The 12,704-nt window shown below is 38.3% G+C and overlaps 1 protein-coding gene across 2 annotated transcripts in view; it reads right to left on the reverse strand.

The window, feature by feature from the left end:
- PRDM5 (PR/SET domain 5) overlaps window positions 1-12,704 on the reverse strand; it is a 131,922-nt gene that overhangs the window by 33,857 nt on the left and 85,361 nt on the right. For both annotated transcript variants that reach the window (XM_074950019.1, XM_074950018.1), the window contains one exon: window positions 1,944-2,029. In XM_074950019.1, the coding sequence (XP_074806120.1) occupies window positions 1,944-2,029 (86 nt within the window). The remainder of the gene's footprint in view (window positions 1-1,943; window positions 2,030-12,704) is intronic.

Below are 12,704 nucleotides of genomic sequence, written 5' to 3' on the forward strand. Positions count from 1 at the left end.
TGAGAAGATCTGGATGACCTTGTAAACTGGAGTAATAGTAATAGGATGAAATTTAATAGTGAAAAGTGCTAGGTCATACATTTAGGAATTAATAACAAGAATTTTTCTTATAAACTGGGGACTCATCACTTGGAAGTAACAGAGGAGGAGAAAGACCTCAGAGTATTGGTTGATCACAGGATGACTATGAGCCGCCAATGTGATATGGCTGTGAAAAAAGCTAATGCGGTCTTGGGATGCATCAGGCGAGGTATTTCCAGTAGAGACAAGGAAGTGTTAGTACCGTTATACAAGGCACTGGTGAGACCTCATCCGGAATATTGTGTGCAGTTCTGGTCTCCCATGTTTAAGAAAGATGAATTCAAACTGGAACAGGTACAGAGAAGAGCTACTAGGATGATCCGAGGAATGGAAAACCTGTCTTATGAAAGGAGACTCAAAGAGCTTGGCTTGTTTAGCCTAACCAAAAGAAGGCTGAGGGGAGATATGATTGCGCTCTATAAATATATCAGAGGAATAAATACCACGGAGGGAGAAGAATTATTTAAGCTCAGTACCAATGTGGACACAAGAACAAATGGATATAAACTGGCCATCAGGAAGTTTAGACTTGAAATTAGATGAAGATTTCTAACCATCAGAGGAGTGAAGTTCTGGAACAGCCTTCCAAGGGAAGCAGTGGGGGCAAAAGACATATCTGGCTTCAAGACTAAGCTTGATAAGTTTATGGAAGGGATGATATGATGGGATAGCCTAATTTTGGCAATTAATTGATCTTCAACTATTAGTGGTAGATATGCCCAATGGCCTGTGATGGGATGCTAGATGGGTTTGGAATCTGAGTTACTACAGAGAATTCTTTCCTGGGTGACTGGCTGGTGAGTCTTACCCACATGCTCAGGGTTTAGCCGATCGCCATATTTGGGGTCGGGAAGGAATTTTCCTCCAGCGCAGATTGGCAGAGGCCTTGGGGGTTTTTTGCCTTCCTCTGCAGCATGGGGCACGGGTCACTTCCTGGAGGATTCTCTGAACCTCCAAGTCTTTAAACCATGATTTGAGGACTTCAATAGCTCAGACATAGGTTAGAGGTTTGTTACAGAGGTGGGTGGGTGAGATTCTGTTGCCTGCATTGTGCAGGAGGTCAGACTAGACGATCATAATGGTCCCTTCTGACCTTAAAGTCTATGATTCTCATATGCAAGCAGAATTCACAGCTGGCTGTTTAAAACCATCCCTTTTGCTCGACCGGCACAAGGGGGACAGAGTGGGGACAAGGGTTGTCTTCAGTACATAGATATACATGACGAGCCTTTTAAACCAGAACAGATGACTCCGGGGATAGCTGTAATCCTAAAGTCAGAGAATAATCTTCAGAGACATCTCCCAGCCTGCATTACAGATATTATTCCTACCTTCTTCACAAGGTTGTTTTAAGACTTAATTGATATTTGTAATCAATTAAATGGGTAAAAGCACTGCACATGCACAGAGTGCTGTTGTTGTTATTAAGACAGACCGAGTTTGCCAGAGAGTAGATTTGGAGGTGAGAGAAATACAAAAATGTTGGACATTTAACTCTCTTTCTCTTAATAATAACGATGCTTTTATAGAGACACTAACCTATTAATTGATTTTAAACACTGAACAAGTCCCAAGACAACTTTGTTAGGAAGATAGGAATAATTCCCCCTTTTTATATGTGGAAAAATGAGGCACAGAAAAATAAACCAACTGGTCCAAGGTCACACACAGTTCACTGTAGGAATCAGAAATAGAATTCTAAGATTATTAATTTTTATGCCCTTTTCCTCTGTTTTGAAGCACAAATAATATCGTTGAAACATCCTCCCTCTCTACAAACAGCAATAATTTATTTCCCTGCATTGTCCGTGGACAATCATGGTTCTTAAGTAACAATTAAATTAAAGTAAAGTAACGATTACCCTTGTATGGGTGCGAATGTGCATCTTTAGTCCATCATTCTTGCTGAAAGCCTTGTCACAGTAAGGACACTGGTAAGGGCGCTCACCTGAAAATAAGATGAGCATCAGAGTCAACAAATGCAGACGGCGGAAAGAAAGCATTGCCTCAGTACATCAAGGCAGCCCAGCATGGTTGTGTGTCAAACATTATTCTGTTCTAGTGTTCATGTGCAGTTCAAACAGAGTGAAGAGATCTGAGCGTTAGGGAAACTACATATAAAGAACAAAAGATCTGTTTGGACAGCATGCAAGGCTGGATCAAAGTATCACTTTCAACTGCTTGATTTTGTCATAAAATATGAATACATGCAGAGAGGGATTTAAAAAAAAAAAAAAGCTGCAGTCCTGATGACAACTGGGCTAGGATGAATTCTATTGTGGCTAGTACATGGTCACTTTTACAGTTAGCCATTAACTGTTCTCAAAGTACAGTACATTTCCCTCACTTCACATCTATTCATCATTAGAGCCATTTGGGTGTCACAAGCCAATGTAATTATAAAACCCACTTCTGTTCGTTTGTTGCATTTAACTAAAAGAGTGCCAGCAAGATCTGCCCTACGGGAGGTACAGCAGCTTCTGTGAGGTGCCCAGTGACCTCAGTGGGAGTAGAGAGCGCTCAGCACCTCACAAGAAGCCCTCTGTACCTCACAGGGTTGAACACTTACATTGATGTAAATCAGGAGAGTTTCTGCTGACTTCAGTGAAGTCACTCTGAATTTATACCATGTAACTCAGAGGCTGAGCCATTCAGATCCACTCAGTAGAGGTTTTCTGTAGCAAGTCCATAATTTAAAACTAGTGATAAAGCTTTACAATTTCTTACGTACATTTTTCTTTTTTGAGTATTTTAGGCAATGTACTGGAATAAGACTCCAGCATCTAGGCTAATTGCACACAAAAGGCTAATCAACAAAATCAGATTGCTTCCATCACCAAACATATTTTTCAACAAGCTAATCTCCGCGAACTAATTTTCTAACTAAATGGAATCTGTTCCGGCTAATCACATTGATGCCTGGACATCACATCTTTATGTGCAGATACAACCAACCCCCTTTAAGCCAATCTAGGAAAACTCAATTGTTCATAAAAAAAAGTCTTTGCATGCATGCAAAGCTCTGACAGGTTCCAAGCACTATACAAACATTAACTGACCTTCACAGCAATCCTGTAGGGTAAGCAAGAAAGATTATCGCCATTTTAAAGATGGGAAAACTCAGGACAAGTTGCAATGATTTGCCCAAGGCCACAGAGCGAGAGAAGGGAAGGGACAGCTTTATACTGAGGGCTTTCTGACTATGGGGACATTCGTTCTGTCTTGGAGCAAGGCAGACCTCCCCCGCCCCCTTTCCAGTCTTCATTTCACTGTTTGAGGTGCTCGTCCTTGACAGAAAGATGTTCTATGTTTTTTTCCGAATGAACAAAAAGTTGAGGAATTGCAAAAGTGCGCGGCCTAGAGAAATAGTTTTTTAAAGTGACACACTTTGATTACATTACAGCTGACCCACTGGGTTTCACTGCTGCATGTATAGCCTTCTCGGAGCCACTGACTTCATTCATTTGAGTGAGGCCAACTCTCAAGTAAGGGTTGTACAACTTGGCCTTTAATAGGCTGGCCCATTCTTTAATGCCTGTGTGGAAAGATCCCACCTAAATGAAAAAAAAAAAACACAACAGAAATAAAGGCAATGGAGTACTTGTGAAATGCAAACACGCCCCTCTCCTCCACCCTGCCTTATCTTATTAAGTACAAATATATGGACTTGGCAAAGTATCTTTTAACAAGGCTGCTGTGTGATTCTGTGTGTTCTGAATTAGAAGTTTCACATCTGTTTGAAACATGACACTATCTCTCATGACCCCAATGTCCCTAATTTATGCCATGAGCCTTCGAACTCTGTAGGAGCTGCTGGTGCTCAAACATTTAATTAATCCAGCTGACATTTTTATGTTTTAAAGCTTTTGTATTTTGAAGGTAAAGTCTGCAGAGGTCTGTAAGCAGATGAGTGCTGACAGCTAAGTGCTACCCCCCATTCTTCTTACAGAGGAAGGCTTTTGCTTACAGAGATCGCTTAGAGCTAGTCTGAAATCTATTAATACTGTCCTTCACAAATTTATCATGTTGTTTATGGTTCTTGACGAATAGATCTTTAACAGCTTTCAGCAGATGCCAGTAGAGGGCAACACTGTGACTTTATATCAACATGTTGTACCTGATAAAGCCTGCCTATGATCAGCCATCACATACTGTAAATTTGCAACTTACAACTCTCTGGTATGCAGCTCAGAATTCCCATCTATTTTTTATCATTCAACAGACATGGAGACTGGGGGTTGATGGGGGGGACAAAGTCATTAAGGCCTCATGTTTTACTGAATTATAAAAGTGTCTTCTCAACCATAACTATAGCATCAGTGATGACTGATAAAACATCTTTAATAAGATCCTAACTCATTTTATGCTTATTCTTATTTTTGTTGTTTCTTTACCAGTTAAATTTTCTAAAACATTTCATGTATGTGCCCAAAATGTGAACATACCTGTGTTTATTTGCTCTTATGTGAGCAACTGGCCCTTTTAGGCATGCAAACTGGCTGCATGAACTAAACTGTAAGCATGTAGTTACCTACTTTATTTACATGTATCCCTCTCCCACAGATATCCTTAGGGTTCTGCATGATTAATGATGGGTTCTATTCAAGCCAAATTTGAATCTGCAACTACAGAACCTTTAGTACAACCCAAAAATCCTAACCTCTTTGTAACTGACGCAGAAATGAGTGTGTGTGTGTAAGTATGGGTGTATGGGGAATGAAAAAGTATTATGTCAGCTTTTAAAATTATTACATGCTTCCCCGCCCTTGAATAAATGAAACCTGATTTGGATTTCAAGACTTGGCATGCAATCCTCAGTATACCTGCCCAAAATTTCCCTTCCTCGCTTTGGATTAGATAGCGCTACCCTTATTTACATCAGTGATAACCTGCTCACAAAAGAATGCCAATAGTGGATTCCTTAATGAGACTATCTGAGTGAACAGGTGCTTTCTAATGTTTGTACAGATTGCACAATAAAGGCCATTTTTGGCCCTACTGGCTAAATTTCAAGTTGTCCTAAAAGAAGAAAAACACCTTTGTTCCAAAGCATATTCAAAAATAATAAAAACTATACATTTCTTCTGTTTGTTCCTGTTAAGTTTTTGCCCAGAGGGTGTATTTCATACTGGAATATATCTTAAATCTTGAAATAAGAAGTTTTCTCACTCTAAGAAAGTCAAGAAGTATTAGACATTAAAACAGGAGGAGCAAGTGCTATATAATAAATGCTGCTGGGGAGGTGACATCATCCCTCTATGCTTTGGGTTTTGTCTGTGATCAACCAACAACCACCAAAAGTCAAATGTAAAAATTGGAATTCCAAGCCTAGCTTCAGATCAATTCAGCCACAATAAATACTTGGGGATTTACAGGTGTAAACCTTCTCTGATCAGGAAGGGACTTGATCTGTTGTGTTTGTGGAAGAGATTAAAAATAAGATCAATAATGTTAAGAAATGAAAATCTTCAGCAACTCATGTTTGCCCAGATCTTGCAATATCCACCTCTTTTCTCCTCTCCCTACCAAAAAACCCCCCACAACTGTTACCAACCTTATTTGGAATATTTATTTTTAAGCACGTTTTCAATGTTTATTTCATTTTTTTAAAATGTTCACTGTTGTGCAAAATTTTGGGTTGTAAGCATTTTTTAATTTTTATCTATTTAAATTTTCAGTTGAGGGAAAGTATGGGTGGGGGTCAAATGACAATTATTTAATGTAGCAGACATTGAGATTAAAAAAGTTAAAGTTTATACCTGTTAAAGCACAAATTGTCCACATTACAGGTCAAAATATGCAAAGTAAATATCCTAAAATCAAACTCTAGTTCTCAAGCAGCATTGTTCTTACTTTGCCTATCTGTAAATTTCAATCATCATTAATGGAAAGTGTGTGTGTGTGTGTGTGTGTGTGAGAGATTCAAGTACAGTGAAATCAATATGTACCAATAAAAATCAAATACTTCCAAGCCTAATTACATTGCACTGGCATTCATTTTGTTTAATTTCACTTAAAAAAAATTAATATCCATCCATGAGATACCTCTAATGCGTAGCTTGTTCTCTCACAAATAGGTGATTCCTTGTTACAATTATTAGTGTTATATGTGGTTCATCCAGCCTTGTATCATCCTGTCTGATTTTTTACTGGAGTTTCTTTATATTAGTTAATTTAGAATTTGACAGAGTTAGAGCACTAATGTATCAGATAGTATGTTTAAAAATATGTGAGCCCTGAATGCTGGTTCAGTTGAAGATTTTGCACAGTGGGTCGACTGAAGTCAGAGGCAGCCTTTCCACTGATTCCAGTGAGCACTGGATCAGGCCCAATGGGCTTAATTTAAAATAAAATTTATTTTTTTAATGATCTTGCAGAAAATTATTTTTAAGGAGCCAATCCTGCTGAGTGTTGAAGACGCTCAGAACCTTCCATAAGGCACTTAGCATCTTGTAGGATCAACTCATACACATGCAATGAACTTGTCTTATAAAAATTACTAAAGGCTCGAAAGAAGGGGCATTTCAAGTGTAATATTTTTAAAAGGTGATTTTCAAAGGGACATTGTTGAACTGCAGCTCTGAAGTTTCTTGGGTTTAAATCCCTGATTTGAGAGCAGCCTAAAGTTGATTAGAGTTAAAAAAAAATAAAAAATAAAATAAAATCCATCACCACACAATTCTGGTGGAACGGAGACAATTCTCCTGGGGAGAAGTGGTTAAGCAACAGGGACATCTGGATCACATATGCAACACCCCCTACCAGGTGATCAATAGGGCAGCCCAGAAAGGGAGTTGCAAGAGCCCCTTTTAGTCAGAGATAATGTGGGGTGATGACAGCATTCAATAGCAAGTTGAGATGGACAAAAGGTTAAAAGATAGAACAAAATTATAATCTGTGGCATATGCTTAGAATTTTATCTGTTCTGGAGTGCCTCACTCTTTGTACATTTACCTTATACTGCTACTGTTCCACACATTGAACTCCCACTAAAGTAAACAGGAGTTTTATGTTCAGAAGAATATAGAGAGTTGATTATTATTTTATATATGTACATACAGAGGGAGAGAGAAAGAGAGAGAAAGAAAACAACAGTCACTAAGAAATGATTCATTGTCTACTGAAATCAACGGCACAGTTCCCATACCAGGGATACTGGGAACAAAAATCACCACACAGGTGGATTATCTTGTGAAGATTAAATACTTAATATTGGTTTCTCTAGCACTTTTTCAACTTCCAAATACTGTAAGATAATATTCAGTTAATTATTTATGCCTAAGTGCAGTGTAAAATTATATATTGACTCAGAGGAGACAAAAATCTCATTGCAAATAAGATGCATTTCCCCAGTTTTACAGTTATGGGGTCAAATTTTCAAATGTGCCTATGTGGTTAAGGTCAAAAAGGCACTTTTGAAATTGTTACCACTGGATACTAGCAAGGCCAAACCGGGTAATATCAAATGGGTCAGTATTCAAGCAGTGAGCTTGGCCAACTACTGTAGCTAATGTTCTGTTTACAAACCTGACAATTAGGCTCAATGGATAAAGCAGACAATAAATAAGAAGGGTATTTTTACCCTTTCCCTTCCCAAATATTTTTTTCATTTGGTTTAACATCAATCATTTAAATGTACTAATGTATGTTCAGGGCTTCAGAAGGGATAAACGAAACCATTTAGTAATAACTTAAATTTCTCTCATCGAAAAATAATGGTTTGAAAGATACAATACAGTTTTTCCAATATTTCTGGTTTCCAATTGGGACCAGAACCATAACAGCCAAAATTCCTGTAAAATTATATACACTGAACTTAGCTGGATATGAGGGGTGGGGTTATAGTCCTTCACTGGGGTGAGAGAATAGATCTTGCATTGAGACATAATGATTCCATTACCTGCCAAAAATGGAGAAAAGGTCTTCAGCTGTGGTTCATTAAGAGGTGTTTCTTGGGCTGGAGGTTTCTTGTTGAAAGGACCTATACTTCCTACATTCTAATCAGGACTCTAACTGGACATGATCTGAACACAAGTGGCCAAGTATTTCTGTATTTTGTTTTTGCTCCCCCGATTATAAAAACAGAACCTTTGTGTTTGTGGATGTTCCCTAGCCAAGAGGCAACACTTGTATACCCTCGGCTACGAGGGAGGACCATAACGGCTTTTCTGTGATTCAACAAAATGTGTTTCCTACTCTCAAGCAAAATTAGAACTACCAAAAGGGAAATTCTGAAAAACTGTTCTTTCCAAAAAAGAAAAGGGATCAGGTTGTTTTAACCAAACCTTTTAGTATTTTTTCATTTTTACATGCTCAGCTATCCCTTATTCTTGGGCATTAGAGCGACAATAGAGAAAGTCTGTTCTTGGAGATTTCTAGTTTAATTTTGCAGAATGTAGAGGTTTGAAGAGTCTAGATTAGTTTCAGATAAGCATCCAACCAGGATGGACCATCAAAAGCTTCATCATATGGTAGGAGTTTTGTCTGTTTGTTTTAAAAGTCAAAGGCCGATCAGAAATTACAATTCTGCAAAAGTCAGTAAGTTATTTGAATTGTTGCAATAAAGGAAGAACCAAATTAATAATCAGACATAGAACATTACTAGTTTTATAATCAAATTAATAATTTTAGCCATAACTCTACCAAACATTATTAAAACAATGAGAACAGCTCAAGTTTGATTCTTTGCACCTATCAGTGGAATGGAATGATTTTGCTTCCCCAAGAAAGGAGCATTAAAACCTTTGACCTCAGTGAACCCACTGCTGGTATTCTTTTAAACTATACACATTAATCAAACTATTAGGTGTGTAACTCATTTGATCTAAAGAAGTTTCTTGCATTCAAGAAAACTATTCTAAGAATACATCTTTCTCATCCACTACTAGTAGACAACAACAAGCTGACAGCTTCATGAGACTTTACAGGTATTTTTGAAGATATAACTCTTGAATGGAGATAAATAGAATAATGATGTATAAGCTAAAAGGTTTAGGAATGCAGAGTCCTTAGCTTTGGGTCTTACACTTTTTTTTTAAAACCAATAGATTAAAAAAAAAAAAAAAAGAGATCATCTCCAGGTTATTGAACAGAGACAACCTATTTAAAGACATTTGGAAGCTGTTCATGGACAAGATATTGATGCATAAAGATATTGATATGCAGAGCCAATTCTGCTCTTAACATTAAAGAAATAAATACATTGGGACAACATTTAGGGCCTGATCCAAAGTAACTGGGAGTCCTTCTATTGACTTAATTGAGCTTTTGCTCAGGTTCCTTGGCTAAAAGTGGGGGGGTGGGAAAACAGAGAAAGAATCAAGCCTATCCCTCTATGCTTAACTCATCATCACAGGCATGAATATCTTCAAAAATCTGATGTGCAAGATCATTGATTGTCCATCACCAGCTCCCAAACCCTGCGTATTGGAATTGGTAAAGAATGGAATGACTTTACACTCAGCATGTCCTTGCTACTATGTATTGAAAAAAAGTAGCTGTAAAAATAAACTCATCATACACCAAACCGTGATGCACAACTTCAAATACGGTATCCTAAGAGTTTCTACTCTTTATTTAGATGGCATAATCAATTAGGAGACGAGCCACACAATTAGTTTTTTTAAATATGAGACAGTGATTTATTATCACATTTAAATAACTGTGTGTAAAAGCTAGACCCAAGAAAGCACAAACAACAGCCGGTATCTGTTAGCACTGAAAGTTGGTTGAAACTTTAGGCAAATAATTAACCTCCTGGCCCTTAGCTTTAAAACCCCAAAAAGCAGTTCATAGAATTTCTTTCACAATTTATGAACAATCAATGGAATTTATGCCACAGTCAGAGGATTCTTTTGCTGAATTAACCCCAGCTCCCTCTGACCCTGAGAAGCCATAAACCAACAGGATATAGCAGGGAGAGAATGTGCTATAGTGTTTCGGCTGACCTACAGAGCGCTGTCTCTGTCATTCCAGAGCTGGAAACCCAGATGATGAATTACAGAGCAATATGCCAGGCTCAGACCCAAACATCCACCTTCTTATACACATGCACACACAGACGGCTTCACTCACCCCAAACTGGCAGTTACAGCTGAAAGGGCAAGTACTGTTAGGCCTCATTTACAGAGTCCTATTCTAAGATAAAAGAGAACAGAAAATTGCTTATTGAGGGAGCGTGCACACATCTGTGAGTAACAACATTTGAGAACATGTACCATGTATTAAATAACAGTGAAGACGTTTACTTTAAAATTTTAGAGATGGGTTACTGTGCTTGTGAAAGATACTTTGTAAAGCAGGATCTTTCAAACTGTGGATCATGGTGAGATTGCAAATGGGGTCAAGGTGGGTCACAATAGGTCATATAAATTCAATATATCATATGGTAATACTGGATCCATAACATAAGACTTGTAATGGTATGTCTCTTTCAGGCCAATGTAGTGTTGTAACCTGAGCATCCCATGTAGACGTTCAGCTGGATTGGTACAGGATGCTAGAGCTCCTACTAATAAATGAAAATTTGAGCCCATGTGTGCCTGGATTTACCTAAGACAAAACAGGACAAGCCCCGCTGCATATAGTTATATACAACATGAATCACCAGTACCCATACTGAGAGAACACGACAACCCACGTCACTGAATTGGGACACCAGCCAGGTCCGCTGTAATCACTAAGGCCTGAAGGCATTTCTGGGACATTCACAACTGTGATGTTCAGTCTTTGTCAAAACTCAGCTCTGGCTGGGGAGGGGTGACCCAGAAAGATGGGATTGTTTCATTCATAGCTCAGAATGAAATGAGATATGCAGAAATGTGATGACAAACACAGGAGGGTATAATTTTGCATTGATTTAATTCAAAACCACAGTGTTTAATGGATGCCAACAGCATGAAGTCTTCAATATTATTGCAACATTTAGAAACGATGGCTTCATGTTTAATACGCAGCCAAGCTCTCTTACTGCTCAGAAAATCTCCTAAAAACCTGTCAGGTCTTTCCCAAAGCAGTTAAAAGTAATAAACTTTATTTATTAAAGGCCATCAAAAGAATTCTTGACTTTTTGCACTGCTTTCTGATGACAGGGATTCCCTTCACTGGCAACTCATATTTCCCTTTGCAGTGATGTAGCCCCTCAGAAGGTGAAGCACGACTTTGACCCTTTCAATTAACTGGAGAAGTACAGATTGTCCACAATGAACAGCAATCTCCCCTTTTTGACATCTTCAGTAATTCATCTTGGTGGCACACATGGTCTAACTTTGCTGACATCTTTGGTTACCAGGGAAAGCTGAACTCTTCTCTCTTCCTGGAGAGGGCAGAGCCTCCACAGGCTCCTTCCACCCACAGCCCATTTGCTCCAAGATTTTTTTTTTTGGGGGGGGGGTGGTTGGGGAGGAAGGGGTTGCTGCCCTTCACACCTCAGAGAACACCTGAAGCTCCCATTGGTTGTAATGTTGTGGAAGAAACAGATATGGAGGACAGAAGAAGAAATACAGATAAATTAGGAGATAGAAGGAGGAAGAGATATGGGTTGAAGCTTGTGGATGAAAGTCTTGCAAGGGTTTGACAAGTTGGGTTGTCAGTGAAAGAACAAAGAGAAAGAGAGGGAGGGAAGGAGAGGTTGCACTGCAGTTCTTTATTATTTATTATGCCTACCCTGACCTTAATTTCCTTTTGTGTTTCTAGTTTGTTTTTTAATTTTCTTTAGCTAAACTATATACAACTATTTCAGCAGAATTCTCTTTTTTACACCTGCTATGAGGGATAACTTTCACATTCATTAGAGAATAAGAGCTAAACATATAAATTAATTTCATCCTTTTAGCCAGTCCATAAAAGATTTTTGTCTGGCTACATGATCAGATATGGGACCACTGAAATTACCAGTATCCTGCACTGGATGCATTTAGACGTGTAAACTGTATCACAAAACAAACAAACAGCTTTTATCTTAACAGAGAGCCGAAATGGCAGAAGAAATTGATTAAGACTTTTACCAAACATAATAGAAAGCCAAGTGATTAAACATACACATGCTGTCATCTTCCTGCAACCCAAATTTGTTTATGCAAAAGTGAACAGACTGTCACAGGAAGCCTATTTGTTAACAGCAGCTTTGCATGTCAAACTCAAACCTACATCCTTTCATGCTGGAAGCAAAACATCACTAAAACTTTCAGCTACATGCCAATTACTTGAATTAAATCTGTAGTGGGTGGTAACTGAAATCCGCCAATATGACTGATTTGTTTTTCAGCATGTTTGTATAAATCCTGTGTACACTGAAAATAATAATATGGTTTGGGTGCAATTATGTACACAAGATTACGTGACACACACAAATGGGTATCAGGACATTATAATGAAAGAGACTTTGTGACAAAAACAACTTTGAGTAGAGTGGGGCTTAGGAACAGAATGTTTGGATCTGGATTAGATATAGAATAGGGTTGGAATCTGAGGCTGGATCAAGACTAGGGTCTGAATTTGGATTTTATACTGTTGCAATTTTGCAAGTTTCTTGGGAGATTTCAAAGCCATATCAAAACTAGAACTGGGAAACAGGCCCCTTGTCGTTCTGGATTCAACCCAGAAACCAAAAGATAAGGGTGAAG

Source organism: Natator depressus, chromosome 4 (assembly GCF_965152275.1).
Source record: "Natator depressus isolate rNatDep1 chromosome 4, rNatDep2.hap1, whole genome shotgun sequence".
Taxonomy (NCBI): Eukaryota; Metazoa; Chordata; order Testudines; family Cheloniidae; genus Natator; species Natator depressus.